The sequence below is a fragment of the Coturnix japonica genome, unplaced genomic scaffold (assembly GCF_054131305.1).
Source record: "Coturnix japonica strain WE unplaced genomic scaffold, WE-NBRP24 Scf054, whole genome shotgun sequence".
Lineage (NCBI taxonomy): Eukaryota > Metazoa > Chordata > Aves > Galliformes > Phasianidae > Coturnix > Coturnix japonica.
In genome coordinates, this window is record NW_028188957.1 from 627,918 (window position 1) to 645,642 (window position 17,725).

A 17,725-nucleotide genomic window follows, 5' to 3' on the forward strand; every position below is an offset into this window, starting at 1 on the left:
CTGCCCCATAGAGACCCTGCCCCATAGAGACCCGGCCCTATAGAGACCCTGCCCCATAGAGACCCTGCCCCATAGAGACCCTGCCCCATAGAGACCCTGCCCCATAGTGACCCTGCCCCATAGAGACCCGGCCCTATAGCGACCCGGCCCCATAGAGAACCGGCCCTATAGAGACCCGGCCCTATAGCACCGCCCGGCCCCATAGCACCGCCCTGCCCCATAGCGACCCGGCCCCATAGAGACCCGGCCCTATAGAGACCCTGCCCCATAGCGACCCGGCCCCATAGAATTTCATGATCGCTTATGGGGTCCATTCAGCCCCTATAGGATTTAATGATCACTTATGGGGTCTCTATGGGTCTCTATGTGTCTCTATGGGTCTCTATGGGTCCCTATGTGTCCCTATGGGTCCTATGGGTCTCTATGGGTCCCTATGGGTCTCTATGTGTCCCTATGGGTCCCTATGGGTCTCTATGGGTCCCTATGGGTCTCTATGGGTCCCTATGGGTCTCTATGTGTCCCTATGGGTCCCTATGGGGTCCCTATGGGTTGCAATGGTTCCCTATTAATCCCTATGGGTTGCAATGAGTCCTCCAAGCCTCTAGGGGGCGCTCTATTAATCTCTATGGGTCTCTATGGGTCCGTATTTGTCCCGATAGAGTCCCATTATGAGGCTCTCAGCCAATAGCGAACCAGCCGGAAGTGACGACACACGCTTCTACCCGAGCGGAAATGACGCTTTCAGTGTGTGTGTGGGAAGCGGAAGTAGCGTGCCGTCACACCGGAAAAGGCGTGGTCTCCCACCGGAAGGGGCGGGGCTTCCCACCGGAAGGGGCGGGGCTTGTTCAGAGCCGCGCGCTGTCCTGTAGGTGAGGACACCTGGGGGGGGGGGAGGGGCGGTAATGGGGGGCTATGGGGCGGGTATAGGGGCACTATGGGGCTCTATGGGGCCCTATGGGGCGGATATAGGGTTTAATGGGGGTTCTATGGGGATCTATGGGGCTCTGTGGGGCTCTATGGGGGCTATGGGGCGGGTATAGGGTTTAATGGGGGCTCTATGGGGTCTATGGGTCTGTATGCGGGTCTATGGGGTCTCTATGGGGCTCTATGGGGCTCTATAGGGCTCTATGGGGTGCTGTGTGGAGTCTATGGGTCTCTATGGGTCTCTATGGGGATCTATAGGGTTCTATTGGGTCTCTATGGGACTCTATGGGTCTCTATGGATCTCTATGGGTCTCTATGGGTCTATGGGGTCTCTATGGGGCTCTATGGGGTTCTATGGGGCTCTATGGGTCCCTATGGGTCTCTATGGGGTTCTATGGGTCTCTATGGGGCGGATATAGGGTTTAATGGGGGCCCTATGGGGGTCTATGGGGTGGTTATGGGGTTCTGTGGGGGTCTATGGGACCCTATGGGGCTGTATGGGGCTCTATGGGACTCTATGGGGCGGATATAGGGTTTAATGGGGGCTCTATGGGGTCTATGGGGCTCTATGGGGCGGATATAGGGTTTAATGGGGGCCCTATGGGGGTCTATGGGGTGGTTATGGGGTTCTATGGGTCTTTATTGGGCTCTATGGGGTGTCTGTGGATTTCTATGGGGTCTCTATGGGGTCTATGGGTCTCTGTCGGGCGGATATAGGGTTTAATGGGGGCTCTATGGGGCTCTATGGGTCTCTATGGGTCTCTATGGGGGTTTATAGGGCTCTATTGGGTCCCTATGGGTCTGCATGGGTCTCTATGGGGTCTCTATGGGGTCTCTGTGGGTCTGTATGGGTCTCTGTGGGGTCTCTATGGGTCCCTATGGGGTCTATGGGGTCTCTATGGGGTCTATGGGGTCTCTATGGGGTGTCTATGGGGCTCTATGGGGCTACATGGGGGTCTATGGGTCTCTAAGGGGTCTATGGGTCTCTATGGGGGTCTATGGGGTCTATGGGTCTCTATGGGTCTCTATGGGGGCCCTATGGGGCTCTATGGGGTCTCTATGGGGTCTCTATGGGTCTATGGGGTCTTTATGGGTCTCTATGGGTCTATGGGGTATCTATGGGTCTATGGGGTCTCTATGGGGTGTCTATGGGGCTCTATGGGGCTACATGGGGGTCTATGGGTCTCTATGGGGTCTATGGGTCTCTATGGGGGTCTATGGGCTCTATGGGTCTCTATGGGGGCCCTATGGGGCTCTATGGGGTCTCTGTGGGTCTCTATGGGGTCTCTATGGGTCTATGGGGTCTCTATGGGGGCCCTATGGGTCTCTATGGGGTCTCTATGGGTCTATGGGGTCTCTATGGGTCTATGGGGTCTCTATGGGGGCCCTATGGGTCTCTATGGGGTCTCTATGGGTCTATGGGGTCTCTATGGGTCTATGGGGTCTCTATGGGTCTCTATGGGGTCACTTATGGGTCTATGGGATCACTTATGTCTCTATGGGGTCTCTATGGGTCTCTATGGGTCTCTATGGCGTCTATATGGGGTCTCTATGGGTCTCTATGGGGTCTCTATGGGTCTATGGGATCTCTATGGGTCTATGGGATCTCTATGAGTCTATGGGGTCTCTATGGGTCTGTGGGGTCCCTATGGGCCTTTATGGGTCTCTATGGGTCTCTATGGGTCTTTATGGGTCCCTATGGGTCTATGGGGTCTCTATGTGTCTCTATGGGTCTCTATGGGATCTCTGTGGGGTCTATACGGGGTCTCTATGGGGTCTATGGGGTCTCTATGGGTCTATGGGGTCTCTATGGGTCTTTGGGGTCTCTATGGGTCTCTATGGGTCTATGGGGTCTTTATGGGTCTCTATGGGGTCTCTATGGGTCTATGGGGTCTTTATGGGTCTATGGGGTCTCTATGGGTCTCTATGGGGTCTATGGGGCACTATGGGTCTCTATGGGTCTTTATGGGGTCTCTATGGGTCTCTATGTGGTCTCTATGGGTCTATGGGGTCTCTATGGGTCTCTATGGGGTCACTTATGGGTCTATGGGATCACTTATGTCTCTATGGGGTCTCTATGGGTCTCTATGGGTCTATGGGGTCACTTATGGGTCTATGGGGTCTCTATGGGTCTATGGGGTCTCTATGGGTTTCTATGGGGTCTCTATGGGTCTATGGGGTCTCTATGGGTCTATGGGGTCTCTATGGGTTTCTATGGGGTCTCTATGGGTCTATGGGGTCTCTATGGGTCTCTATGGGGTCACTTGTGGGTCTATGGAGTCTCTATGGGTCTCTATGGGGTCTCTATGGGTCTGTGGGGTCTCTATGTGTCTCTATGGGGTCTCTATGGGGTCTCTATGGGTCTATGGGTCCCTATGGGTCTCTATGGGTCTATGTCATCTCTATGTGTCTATGGGGTCACTTATGTGTCTATGGGGTCTCTATGGGGTCTATGGGGTCACTTATGGGTCTATGGGATCTCTATGAGTCTATGGGGTCTCTATGGGTTTCTATGGGGTCTCTATGGGTCTATGGGGTCACTTATGGGTCTATGGGATCTCTATGAGTCTATGGGATCTCTATGGGTTTCTATGGGGTCTCTATGGGTCTATGGGGTTCTATGGGTCTATGGGGTCTCTATGGGTCTATGGGGTCTTTATGGGTCCCTATGGGGCTCTGTGGGGTCTATGGGGTCTCTGTGGGGTCTCTATGGGGTCTCTATGGGTCTATGGGGTCTCTATGGGTCTATGGGGTCTCTACGGGTCTCTATGGGGTCTCTGTGGGTCTCTATGGGGTCTCTATGGGTCTCTATGGGATCTCTATGGGTCTGTGGGGTCTCTATGGGTCTCTATGGGTCTCTATGGGTCTATGGGGTCTCTATGGGTCTCTATGGGGTCACTTGTGGGTCTATGGAGTCTCTATGGGTCTATGGGGTCTCTATGGGTCTCTATGGGTCTATGGGGTCTCTATGGGGTGCCTATGGGGTCTCTATGGGTCTCTATGGGGTCTCTATGGGTCTCTATGGGTCTATGGGGTCTCTATGGGTCTATGGGGTCTCTATGGGTCTCTATGGGGTCTCTATGGGTCTGTGGGGTCTCTATGTGTCTCTATGGGTCTCTATGGGGCCTCTATGGGTCTGTGGGGTTACTTATGGGGTCTCTATGGGTCTCTATGGGGTCTCTATGTGTCTATGGGGTCTCACCCTGTTCTCTCTGCCCCACAGCTCTATGGGGTCGGTGTTGGCAGCCGGATCCCCCCCCCCACCTCCCCCCCCATCTATGGGGCTGCTGCCCCCCCCTTTGGCTCCCCCCCCCCCCCCAGGTCTCCCTATGGGGGGTAATGGGGCTGGGGGTGGGGGGGGGTCACTTGGGGGGCTGAGCCCCACAGGAGGACCCACATCATCCCAACATGGGGGGGGGGCTACAACGAGCCCCCTGCCCAACCCGGGGACCTTCGAGGAGTGTCATCGAAGGTGTAAAGGTGGGGGGGGGTTATGGGGTGGGTTATGGGGTGGGGGGGGTTATGGGGTCGGGGGGGGGGCTATGGGGTGGGTTATGGGGTGGGGGGGGGTTATGGGGTCGGTTATGGGGTGGGGGGGGGGTTATGGGGTGGGGGGTGGGCTATGGGGTGTGGGGGGTTATGGGGGGGATATGGGGTGGGGGGGGTTATGGGGTGGGTTATGGGGTGGGGGGGGTTATGGGGGGGATATGGGGTGGGGGGGGTTATGGGGGGGATATGGGGTGGGGGGGGTTATGGGGTGGGTTATGGGGTGGGGGGGGTTATGGGGGGGATATGGGGTGGGGGGGGTTATGGGGGGGATATGGGGTGGGGGGGGTTATGGGGTGGGTTATGGGGTGGGGGGGGTTATGGGGGGGGATATGGGGTGGGGGGGGTTATGGGGTGGGGGGTGGGCTATGGGGTGTGAGGGGTTATGGGGGGGGTTATGGGGTTGGGGGGGGAGATATGGGGGGGGGGCACCTATGGGGTGGGGGGTGGTTATGGGGTGGGGGGAGCACTTATGGGGTGGGGGGTAATGGGGTGGGGGGGGGGTTATGGGGTCGGGGGGTCACCTATGGGGTCGGGGATGGGGGGGATATGGGGTGGGGGGGGGGCACCCATGAGTGGGGTGGGGTTATGGGGTGTGGGGGGGAGATATGGGGTGGGGTGGGTTATGGGGTGGGGGAGGCACCTATGGGGTGGGGGGGGTTATGGGGTTGGGGGGGGAGATATGGGGTGGGGGGTAATGGGGTGGGGGGGGGTTATGGGGTGGGGGGTAATGGGGTGGGGGGTAATGGGGTGGGGGGGGCACCTATGGGGTCGGGGGGGCTATAAAGGGGGGGTTATGGGGTCGGGGGGGGCACCTATGGGGTTGGGGATGGGGGGGGTTATGGGGTGTGGGGGGGGACTTATGGGGTGGGGGGTGGTTATGGGGTGAGGGGGGCACTTATGGGGTGGGGGGTAATGGGGTGGGGGGGTGGGCTATGGGGTGGAGGGTGGGCTATGGGGTGTGGGGGGTTATGGGGGGGGTTATGGGGTTGGGGGGGGAGATATGGGGTGGGGGTGGGGTTATGGGGTGGGGGGTGGGCTATGGGGTGTGGGGGGTTATGGGGTGGGTTATGGGGTGGGTTATGGGGTGGGGGGGGGGGTTATGGGGTGGGGGGTGGGCTATGGGGTGTGGGGGGTTATGGGGGGGATTATGGGGTGGGGGAGGGTTATGGGGGGGGATATGGGGTGGGGGGGGTTATGGGGTGGGTTATGGGGTTGAGGGGGGAGATATGGGGGGGGGGGGCACCTATGGGGTGGGGGGTGGTTATAGGGTGGGGGGGGCACTTATGGGGTGGGGGGGGTTATGGGGTTGGGGGGGGTTATGGGGTGGGGGGGGCACTTATGGGGTGGGGGGTGGTTATGGGGTGGGGGGGGCACTTATGGGGTGAGGGGGGTTATGGGGTCGGGGGTTGGTTATGGGGTGGGGTGGGTTATGGGGTGGGGGGGCACCTATGGTGTGGGGCGGGGAGATATGGGGGGGGTTATGGGGTGGGGGGGGCATCTATGGGGGGTGGGGGTGATATGGGGGGGAGATATGGGGTGGGGGGCACTTATGGGGCAGCTATGGGGTGGGGGGGCACCAATGGGGTGGGTTATGGGGTGGAGGGGGGAGATATGGGGGGAGGGTTATGTGGGGGGGGGGCACCTATGGGGGGGTTATGGGGTGGGGGGGAGGCACCTATGGGGTGGGGGGGAGATATGGGGGGGGTTATGGGGTTATGGGGGGGGGTTATGGGGTGGGGGGGAGATATGGGGGGGGTTATGGGGTGGGGGGGGCATCTATGGGGGGTACCTATGGGGTAGGGGGGGGCTATGGGGCACCTATGGGTGACGCTGATCTATGGGGCGCCCCCCATCTCCCCCCAGAGCTGTTCCCGGTGCAGATGGAGGGAGTGAAGCTGACGGTGAACAAAGGGCTCAGCAACCACTTCCAGGTGCTGCTTATGGGGCAGCTGTGGGCACTTATGGGGCTGGGGGGGCACTTATGGGGCAGCTATGGGGCACTTATGGGGCTGGGGAGGCACTTATGGGGCTGGGGGGGGCACTTATGGGGGGCAGCTATGGGGCTATGGGCACTTATGGGGCAGCTATAGGGCTGGGGGGCACTTATAGGGCTGGGGGTGATGCTTATGGGGCAGCTATGGGGCTGGAGGGGCACTTATGGGGCAGCTATGGGGCTGGGGTGGGCACTTATGGGGCTGAGGGGGCACTTATGGGTCTGGGGGGTGCTTATGGCGCAGCTATGGGGTTGGGGGGGCACTTATGGGGCAGCTATGGGGCACTTAGGGGGCAGCTTTGGGGTGGCTGTGGGGCTGGGGGGTACTTATGGGGCTGGGGGGGCACATATGGGGCAGCTATGGGGCTGGAGGGGCACTTATGGGGTTGGGGGAGCACTTATGGGGCAGCTATGGGGCTGGGGTTGCTTATGGGGCAGCTATGGGGCTGGGGGGGCACTTATGGGGGGCACTTATGGGGCAGCTATGGGGCTGGAGGTCACTTATGGGGCAGCTATGGGGTCACTTATGGGGCTGGGGGGCACTTATGGGGCAGTTATGGGGCACTTATGGGGCTGGGAGGCACTTATGGGGCTGGGGGGGCACTTATGGGGCAGCTATGGGGCTGGAGGGGCACTTATAGGGCAGCTATGGGGCACTTATGGGGTGGCTATGGGACTGGGGGGGCACTTATGGGGCAGCTATGGGGCACTTATGGGGCAGCTGGGGGGCTGGGGGGGCACTTATGGGGCAGCTATGGGGCACTTATGGGGCAGCTGGGGGGCTGGGGGGGCACTTATGGGGCAGCTATGGGGCACTTATGGGGCAGCTATGGGGTGGCTATGGGGCTGGAGGGGCACTTATGGGGTTGGGGGGGCACTTATGGGGCAGCTATGGGGCACTTATGGGGCTGGGGGGCACTTATGGGGCAGCTATGGGACTGAGGGAGCACCTATGGGGCAGCTATGGGGCACTTATGGGGCTGGGGGGGCACATATGGGGCAGCTATGGGGCTGGAGGGGCACTTATGGGGTTGGGGGAGCACTTATGGGGCAGCTATGGGGCACTTATGGGGCTGGGGGGCACTTATGGGGCAGCTATGGGGCTGGGGGGGCACTTATGGGGCTGGGGGGCACTTATGGGGCAGCTATGGGGCACTTATGGGGCAGCTATGGGGCTGGGGGGCACTTATGGGGCAGCTATGGGGCTGGGGGGCACTTATGGGGCAGCTGTGGGGCAGCTATGGGGCACTTATGGGGCAGCTATGGGGCTGGGGGTGCTTATGGAGCAGCTATGGGGCACTTATGGGGCAGCTATGGGGCTGGGGGGGCACTTATGGGGCAGCTATGGGGTGGCTGTGGGGCTGGGGGTGCTTATGGGGCAGCTATGGGGCACTTATGGGGCTGGGGGGCACTTATGGGTTGAAAAATGGCAATTCTAGGTATGAAAACGTCTATTTTTGGCATGTTAAAAAATGTCTATTTTTGGAGGTGATTTTTGGGTTAAAAAAGGTGGATTTTGGGTCTGAAAACGTTGCTTTTTGGTATATTAAAAATGACCAAAAAATGGCTATTTTGGGGGGTGATTTTTGGGTCCAAAATGGTCATTTTGGGTCTAAAAATGGCGATTTTGGGGCATGTTAAAAAATGTCTATTTTCGGAGGCGCTTTTTGGGTTAAAAAAGGACAATTTTGGGTCAAAATGTCAATTTTTGGCACGTTCAAAAGTGGCCGTTTGGGGAGGTGATTTTTGGGTTAAGAAAGGGTGATTTTAGGTCAAAAAAGGGCAATTTGGGGTCTAAAAATGTCAGATTTTGGTGTGTTAAAAAATGTCTATTTTCGGAGGCGCTTTTTGGGTTAAAAAAGGGTGATTTTGGATCAAAATATCCATCCTGGGAATAGTGAAAATCAGCCATTTTGGGGGTGATTTTCGGGTCCAAAATGGTCATTTTGGGTCTAAAAATGGCGATTTTGGGCATGTTCAAAAATGTCTATTTTTGGTGGTGATTTTTGGGTTAAAAAAGGGCGATTTTGGGTCAAAATGTCAATTTTTGGCACGTTCAAAAGTGGCCATTTGGGGAGGTGATTTTTGGGTTAAGAAAGGGTGATTTTAGGTCAAAAAAGGGCAATTTGGGGTCTAAAAATGTCAAATTTTGGTGTGTTAAAAATGTCTATTTTCGGAGGCGATTTTTGGGTTAAAAAAGGGCGATTTTGGGTCAAAATATCCATCTTGGGAACAGTGAAAATCAGCCATTTTGGGGGTGATTTTTGGGTCCAAAATGGTCATTTTGGGTCTAAAAATGGCGATTTTGGGGCATGTTCAAAAATGTCTATTTTCGGAGGCGCTTTTTGGGTTAAAAAAGGACAATTTTGGGTCAAATGTCAATTTTTGGCACGTTCAAAGGTGGCCGTTTGGGGAGGTGATTTTTGGGTTAAGAAAGGGTGATTTTAGGTCAAAAAAGGGCAATTTGGGGTCTAAAAATGTCAAATTTTGGTGTGTTAAAAATGTCTATTTTCAGAGGTGATTTTTGGGTTAAAAAAGGTGGATTTTGGGTCTGAAAACGTTGATTTTTGGTATATTAAAAATGACCAAAAAATGGCTATTTTGGGGGGTGATTTTGGGGTCCAAAATGGTCATTTTGGGTCTAAAAATGTCGATTTTGGGGCATGTTAAAAAATGTCTATTTTCGGAGGCGATTTTTGGGTTAAAAAAGGGCGATTTTGGGTCAAAATATCCATCTTGGGAACAGTGAAAATCAGCCATTTTGGGGGTGATTTTCGGGTCCAAAATGGTCATTTTGGGTCTAAAAATGGCGATTTTGGGCATGTTCAAAAATGTCTATTTTCGGAGGCGCTTTTTGGGTTCAAAAAGGTGGATTTTGGGTCAAAATGTCAATTTTTGGCACGTTCAAAAGTGGCCGTTTGGGGAGGTGATTTTTGGGTTAAGAAAGGGTGATTTTAGGTCAAAAAAGGGCAATTTGGGGTCTAAAAATGTCAAATTTTGGTGTGTTAAAAAATGTCTATTTTTGGAGGTGATTTTTGGGTTAAAAAAGGTGGATTTTGGATCAAAATATCCATCTTGGGAACAGTGAAAATCAGCCATTTTGGGGGTGATTTTCGGGTCCAAAATGGTCATTTTGGGTCTAAAAATGGCGATTTTGGGGCATGTTCAAAAATGTCTATTTTCGGAGGCGCTTTTTGGGTTCAAAAAGGTGGATTTTGGTTCCTAGGTGAACCACACGGTGGCTCTGAGCACGGTTGGGGACTCGGCGTATCATTTTGGGGCCACTTACGTCGGGGGGCAGCAAGTGGGACCCAATGAGGTGAGATTTGGGGTGAAAAAGGGCAATTTTGGGCAAATTTGGGTCAAAAATGGGGATTTTGGGGTGAAAAAGTGGGATTTTGGGTCAGAAATGGGGGATTTTGGGTCAAAATGGGTGGAAAAAGGGGATTTTGGGGGGGAAAAAGGGGGGTGGGGGGCCCTGATGAGGTCGGTTTTGGGGTGAAAAAGGGCGATTTTGGGCAAATTTAGGGGGGAAAATGGGGTTTTTGGGGTGAAAAAGTGGGATTTTGGGGTCAGAAATGGGGGATTTGGGGTCAAAATGGGTGGAAAAAGGGGGTTCTGGGGGGGAACAATGGGACCCAATGAGGTGAGATTTGGGGTGAAAAAGGGCCATTTTGGGCAAATTTGGGTCAAAAATGGGGATTTTGGGGTCAGAAATGGGGGATTTGGGGTCAAAATGGGCCAAAAAAGGGCAATTTTGGGCACATTTGGTGGGGAAAAGTGGGATTTGGGGTCAAAAATGGAGGATTTTGGGGTGAAAAAGTGGGATTTTGGGGTCAGAAATGGGGGATTTGGGGTCAAAATGGGTGGAAAAAGGGGGTTTTGGGGGGGAACAATGGGACCCAATGAGGTGAGATTTGGGGTGAAAAAGGGCCATTTTGGGCAAATTTGGGTCAAAAATGGGGATTTTTGGGTCAAAATTGGGATTTTGGGGTGAAAAAGTGGGATTTTGGGGTCAGAAATGGGGGATTTTGGGTCAAAATGGGTGGAAAAAGGGGGTGGGGGGCAACAACTTGGACCCAATGAGGTGAGATTTTGGGGTGAAAAAGGGCCATTTTGGGCAAATTTGGGGGGAAAAATGGGGATTTAGGGGTGAAAAAGTGGGATTTTGGGGTCAGAAATGGGGGATTTTGGGTCAAAATGGGTGGAAAAAGGGGGTTTTGGGGGGGAACAATGGGACCCAATGAGGTGAGATTTGGGGTGAAAAACGGCGATTTTGGGCAAATTTGGGGGGAAAAATGGGGATTTTTGGGTCAGAAATGGGGGATTTTGGGGTGAAAAAGTGGGATTTTGGGGTCAGAAATGGGGGATTTGGGGTCAAAATGGGGTGAAAAATGAGGATTTTGGGGTAAAAGTTGAAGGTTTTGGGGGGATTTGGGGTGAAAAGGGGGAATTTGGGGTCAAAAATTGGATATTTTGGGTCAAAAATGGGGGATTTGGGGTCAAAATGGGGCAAAAAAGGGCAATTTTGGGCAAATTTGGTGGGGAAAAGTGGGATTTGGGGTCAAAAATGGGGGATTTTGGAGTGAAAAAGTGGGATTTTGGGTCAGAAATGGGGGATTTGGGGTCAAAATGGGTGGAAAAAGGGGGTGGGGGGGAACAATGGGACCCAATGAGGTGAGATTTGGGGTGAAAAACGGCCATTTTGGGCAAATTTGGGTCAAAAATGGGGATTTTTGGGTCAGAAATGGGGGATTTGGGGTCAAAATGGGGCGAAAAAGGGCAATTTTGGGCAAATTTGGTGGGGGAAAGTGGGATTTGGGGTCAAAAATGGAGGATTTTGGGGTGAAAAAGTGGGATTTTGGGGTCAGAAATGGGGGATTTGGGGTCAAAATGGGGTGAAAAATGAGAATTTTGGGGTAAAAGTTGAAGGTTTTGGGGGGATTTGGGGTGAAAAAGGGGCATTTTGGGTCAAAAATGGGGGATTTGGGGTCAGAAATGGGGCAAAAAAGGGCAATTTGGGGCAAATTTGGGGGGGAAAAGTGGGATTTGGGGTCAAAAATGGGGGATTTTGGGGTGAAAAAGTGGGATTTTGGGGTCATAAATGGGGGATTTGGGTCAAAATGGGTGGAAAAAGGGGGTTTTGGGGGGGAACAATGGGACCCAATGAGGTGAGATTTGGGGTGAAAAAGGGCCATTTTGGGCAAATTTGGGGGGAAAATGGGGATTTTGGGGTGAAAATTGGGATTTTTGGGGGTGAGTAGTGGGATTTTGGGGTCAGAAATGGGGGATTTGGGGTCAAAATGGGTGGAAAAAGGGGGATTTGGGGGGAACAATGGGACCCAATGAGGTGAGATTTGGGGTGAAAAAGGGCCATTTTGGGCAAATTTGGTGTGAAAAATGGGGATTTTGGGGTGAAAAAGTGGGATTTTGGGGTCAGAAATGGGGGATTTGGGGTCAAAATGGGGCGAAAAAGGGCAATTTTGGGCAAATTTGGTGGGGAAAAGTGGGATTTGGGGTTAAAAAGGGAGGATTTTGGGGTGAAAAAGTGGGATTTTGGGGTCAGAAATGGGGGATTTAGGGTCAAAATGGGGTGTAAAATGAGGATTTTGGGGTAAAAGTTGAAGGTTTTGGGGGGATTTGGGGTGAAAAAGGGGCATTTTGGGTCAAAAATTGGATATTTTGGGTCAAATATGGGGGATTTGGGGTCAAAATGGGGCAAAAAAGGGCAATTTTGGACAAATTTGGTGGGGAAAAGTGGGATTTGGGGTCAGAAATGGGGGATTTTGGGTCAAAATGGGTGGAAAAAGGGGGTTTTGGGGGGGAACAATGGGACCCAATGAGGTGAGATTTGGGGTGAAAAACGGCCATTTTGGGCAAATTTGGGTCAAAAATGGGGATTTTGGGGTGAAAAAGTGGGATTTTGGGGTCAGAAATGGGGGATTTGGGTCAAAATGGGTGGAAAAAGGGGGATTTGGGGGGGAATAAGGGGGATGGGGGCAACAAATGGGACCCAATGAGGTGAGATTTGGGGTGAAAAAGGGCGATTTTGGGCAAATTTGGGTCAAAAATGGGGATTTTGGGGTCAGAAATGGGGGATTTTGGGGTGAAAAAGTGGGATTTTGGGGTCAGAAATGGGGGATTTTGGGTCAAAATGGGTGGAAAAAGGGGGATTTGGGGGGGAATAAGGGGGATGGGGGCAACAAATGGGACCCAATGAGGTGAGATTTGGGGTGAAAAAGGGCCATTTTGGGCAAATTTAGGGGGAAAAATGGGGATTTTTGGGGTGAAAAAGTGGGATTTTGGGGTCAGAAATGGGGGATTTTGGGTCAAAATGGGTGGAAAAAGGGGGTTTTAGGGGGGGAAAAGGGGGTGGGGGGCAACAAGTGGGACCCAATGACGTGAGATTTGGGGTGAAAAAGGGCCATTTTGGGCAAATTTAGGGGGAAAAATGGGGTTTTGGGGTCAAAAATGGGGATTTTGGGGTCAAAAATAGGTTATTTTGGGTCAAAAACGGGAGGTTATGGGTCAAAATTGGGGGGAAAAGGGGGGATTTGGGGGTTAAAATGGGGTGAAAAAGGGCGATTTTGGGCAAATTTAGGGGGAAAAATGGGGATTTTTGGGGTGAAAAAGTGGGATTTTGGGGTCAGAAATCGGGGATTTGGGGTCAAAAATGGGGTGAAAAATGAGGATTTTGGGGTAAAAGTTGAAGGTTTTGGGGGGATTTGGGGTGAAAAAGGGGAATTTTGGGTCAAAAATGGGGGATTTTGGGGTCAGAAATGGGGGATTTTGGGTCAAAATGGTGCAAAAAAGGGCAATTTTAGGCAAATTTGGTGGGGAAAAGTGGGATTTGGGGTCAAAAATGGAGGATTTTGGGGTGAAAATTGGGATTTTGGGGTCAGAAATGGGGGATTTGGGGTCAAAATGGGGTGAAAAATGAGGATTTTGGGGTAAAAGTTGAAGGTTTTGGGGGGATTTGGGGTGAAAAGGGGGAATTTTGGGGTCAAAAATTGGATATTTTGGGTAAAAATGGGGGATTTTGGGTCAAAATGGGGCAAAAAATGGCAATTTTGGGCAAATTTGGGGGGGAAAAGTGGGATTTGGGGTCAAAAATGGGGTTTTGGGGTGAAAAAGTGGGATTTTGGGGTCATAAATGGGAGATTTTGGGTCAAAATGGGTGGAAAAAGGGGGATTTGGGGGGGAAAAAGGGTTGGGGGGCCCTGATGAGGTCGGTTTTGGGGTGAAAAAGTGCAATTTTGGGCAAATTTAGGGGGAAAAATGGGGATTTTTGGGGTGAAAAAGTGGGATTTGGGGTCAGAAATGGGGGATTTGGGGTCAAAATGGGGCAAAAAAGGGCAATTTTGGGCAAATTTGGGGGGGAAAAGTGGGATTTGGGGTTAAAAATGGAGGATTTTGGGGTGAAAAAGTGGGATTTTGGGGTCAGAAATGGGGGATTTGGGGTCAAAATGGGGTGAAAAATGAGGATTTTGGGGTAAAAGTTGAAGGTTTTGGGGGGATTTGGGGGTGAAAAAGGGGCATTTTGGGTCAAAAATGGGGGATTTGGGGTCAAAATGGGGTGAAAAAGGGCAATTTTGGGCAAATTTGGTGGGGAAAAGTGGGATTTGGGGTTAAAAATGGAGGATTTTGGGGTGAAAAAGTGGGATTTTGGGGTCAGAAATGGGGGATTTTGGGTCAAAATGGGTGGAAAAAGGGGGTTTTGGGGGGGAAAAAGGGGGATGGGGGGCAACAAGTGGGACCCAATGAGGTGAGATTTGGGGTGAAAAAGGGCCATTTTGGGCAAATTTGGGGTGAAAAATGGGGATTTTGGGGTCAGAAATGGAGGATTTTGGGGTGAAAAAGTGGGATTTTGGGGTCAGAAATGGGGGATTTGGGGTCAAAATGGGGGGAAAAAGGGGGATTTGGGGGGGAAAAGGGGGGGTGGGGGCAACAAGTGGGACCCAATGAGCTGAGATTTGGGGTGAAAAAGGGCCATTTTGGGCAAATTTGGGGGGAAAATGGGGATTTTTGGGTCAGAAATGGGGGATTTTGGGGTGAAAAAGTGGGATTTTGGGGTCAGAAATGGGGGATTTGGGGTCAAAATGGGTGGAAAAAGGGGGATTTGGGGGGGAACAATGGGACCCAATGAGGTGAGATTTGGGGTGAAAAACGGCGATTTTGGGCAAATTGGGGGGAAAAATGGGGATTTTTGAGGTGAAAAAGTGGGATTTGGGGTCAGAAATGGGGGATTTGGGGTCAAAATGGGGTGAAAAATGAGGATTTTGGGGTAAAAGTTGAGGGTTTTGGGAGGATTTGGGGTGAAAAAGGGGCATTTGGGGTCAAAAATGGGGGATTTGGGGTCAAAATGGGGTGAAAAAGGGCAATTTTGGGCAAATTTGGGGGGGAAAGTGGGATTTTGGGGTCAGAAATGGGGGATTTTGGGTCAAAATGGGGTGAAAAATGAGGATTTTGGGGTAAAAGTTGAAGGTTTTGGGGGGATTTGGGGTGAAAAAGGGGCATTTGGGGTCAAAAATGGGGGATTTGGGGTCAAAATGGGGCAAAAAAGAGCAATTTTGGGCAAATTTGATGGGGAAAAGTGGGATTTTGGGGTCAGAAATGGGGGATTTGGGTCAAAATGGGTGGAAAAACGGGGTTTTGGGGGGGAACAATGGGACCCAATGAGGTGAGATTTTGGGGTGAAAAAGGGCGATTTTGGGCAAATTTGGGTCAAAAATGGGGATTTTGGGGTCAGAAATGGAGGATTTTGGGGTGAAAAAGTGGGATTTTGGGGTCAGAAATGGGGGATTTGGGGTCAAAATGGGTGGAAAAAGGGGGTTTTGGGGGGGAACAATGGGACCCAATGAGGTGAGATTTGGGGTGAAAAACGGCCATTTTGGGCAAATTTGGGGTGAAAAATGGGGATTTTGGGGTCAGAAATGGGGATTTTGGGGTCAGAAATGGGGGATTTTGGGTCAAAATGGGTGGAAAAAGGGGGTTTTGGGGGGGAAAAAGGGGGGTGGGGGCAACAAGTGGGACCCAATGAGGTGAGATTTGGGGTGAAAAAGGGCCATTTTGGGCAAATTCGGGTCAAAAATGGGGATTTTGGGGTGAAAAAGTGGGATTTGGGGTCAGAAATGGGGGATTTTGGGTCAAAATGGGGCAAAAAAGGGCAATTTTGGGCAAATTTGGTGGGGAAAAGTGGGATTTTGGGGTCAAAAATGGGGGATTTTGGGGTGAAAAAGGGGGATTTTGGGGTCAGAAATGGGGGATTTGGGTCAAAATGGGTGGAAAAAGGGGGATTTGGGGGGGAACATTGGGACCAATGAGGTGAGATTTGGGGTGAAAAACGGCCATTTTGGGCAAATTTGGGGGGAAAAATGGGGTTTTGGGGTGAAAAAGTGGGATTTTGGGGTCAAAAATGGGGGATTTGGGTCAAAATGCGGTGAAAAAGGGGGATTTGGGGGGCAATAAGGGGGATGGGGGGCAACAAGTGGGACCCAATGAGGTGAGATTTGGGGTGAAAAACGGCCATTTTGGGCAAATTTGGGTCAAAAATGGGGATTTTGGGGTGAAAATTGGGATTTTTGGGGGTGAGTAGTGGGTTTTTGGGGTGAAAATGGGGGATTTTGGGGTCAAAATGGGGGTTTTGGGGGGGAAAAAGGGGGGTGGGGGCAACAAGTGGGACCCAATGAGGTGAGATTTGGGGTGAAAAACGGCCATTTTGGGCAAATTGGGGTCAAAAATGGGGATTTTGGGGTCAGAAATGGGGGATTTTGGGGTGAAAAAGGGGGATTTTGGGGTCAGAAATGGGGGATTTGGGGTCAAAATGGGTGGAAAAAGGGGGTTTTGGGGGGGAAAAAGGGGGATGGGGGGCCCTGATGAGGTCGGTTTTGGGGTGAAAAAGGGCGATTTTGGGCAAATTTGGGGGGAAAAATGGGGATTTGGGGTCAAAAATGGAGGATTTTGGGGTGAAAAAGTGGGATTTTGGGGTCAGAAATGGGGGATTTGGGGTCAAAATGGGCGGAAAAAGGGGGTTTTGTGGGGGAACAATGGGACCCAATGAGGTGAGATTTGGGGTGAAAAAGGGCCATTTTGGGCAAATTTGGGGGAAAATGGGGATTTTGGGGTGAAAAAGTGGGATTTTGGGCAAATTGAGAGGAAAAATGGGTATTTTTGGGGTGAAAAAGTGGGATTTTGGGGTCAGAAATGGGGGATTTGGGGTCAAAATGGGGTGAAAAAGGGGGTTTTGGGGGGGAAAAGGGGGGTGGGGGGGAACAATGGGACCCAATGAGGTGAGTTTTGGGGTGAAAAAGGGCGATTTTGGGCAAATTTGGGGGGAAAAATGGGGATTTTTGGGGTGAAAAAGTGGGATTTGGGGTCAGAAATGGGGGATTTGGGGTCAAAATGGGGTGAAAAAGGGCAATTTTGGGCAAATTTGGTGGGGAAAAGTGGGATTTTGGGGTCAGAAATGGGGTTTTGGGGTGAAAAAGTGGGATTTTGGGGTCAGAAATGGGGGATTTTGGGTCAAAATGGGTGGAAAAAGGGCAATTTTGGGCAAATTTGGTGGGGAAAAGTGGGATTTTGGGGTCAAAAATGGAGGATTTTGGGGTGAAAAAGTGGGATTTTGGGGTCAGAAATGGGGGATTTTGGGTCAAAATGGGGTGAAAAATGAGGATTTTGGGGTAAAAGTTGAGGGTTTGGGGGGGATTTGGGGTGAAAATGGGGCAAAAAATGGCAATTTTGGGCAAATTTGGGGAAAAATGGGGATTTTGGGGTCAGAAATGGGGGATTTTGGGGTGAAAAAGTGGGATTTTGGGGTCAGAAATAGGGGATTTGGGTCAAAATGGGTGGAAAATGGGGGTTTTGGGGGGAACAATGGGACCCAATGAGGTGAGATTTGGGGTGAAAAAGGGCCATTTTGGGCAAATTGGGGGGGAAAAAGTGGGTTTTGGGGTCAGAAATGGGGGATTTTGGGGTGAAAAAGTGGAATTTTGGGGTCAAAAAATGGGGGATTTTGGGTCAAAATGGGTGGAAAAATGAGGATTTGGGGGTAAAAGTTGAAGGTTTTGGGGAGATTTTGGGTGAAAAAGGGGCATTTTGGGTCAAAAATGGGGGATTTGGGGTCAAAATGGGGCAAAAAAGGGCAATTTTGGGCAAATTTGGTGGGGAAAAGTGGGATTTTGGGGTCAAAAATGGGGGATTTTGGGGTGAAAAAGGGGGATTTTGGGGTCAGAAATGGGGGATTTGGGTCAAAATGGGTGG

At 51.8% G+C, this 17,725-nt stretch overlaps 2 protein-coding genes across 3 annotated transcripts in view; both read left to right on the top strand.

Moving 5' to 3' along the window:
• Positions 1-17,725, top strand: part of GRINA (glutamate ionotropic receptor NMDA type subunit associated protein 1) — an 86,668-nt gene that overhangs the window by 4,085 nt on the left and 64,858 nt on the right. The gene's annotated exons all lie outside the window — the stretch shown is intronic.
• LOC107307301 (mitochondrial import receptor subunit TOM40 homolog) overlaps positions 749-17,725 on the top strand; it is a 51,633-nt gene continuing 34,656 nt past the window's right edge. The window contains exons 1-4 of one of the 2 annotated variants that reach the window (XM_085533126.1): positions 749-869; positions 4,148-4,404; positions 6,337-6,404; positions 9,693-9,785. In XM_085533126.1, the coding sequence (XP_085389252.1) occupies positions 4,152-4,404; positions 6,337-6,404; positions 9,693-9,785 (414 nt within the window). In that variant the 5' untranslated portion in view covers positions 749-869; positions 4,148-4,151. The remainder of the gene's footprint in view (positions 870-4,147; positions 4,405-6,336; positions 6,405-9,692; positions 9,786-17,725) is intronic. The other variant, XM_085533125.1, reaches the window with a different exon arrangement.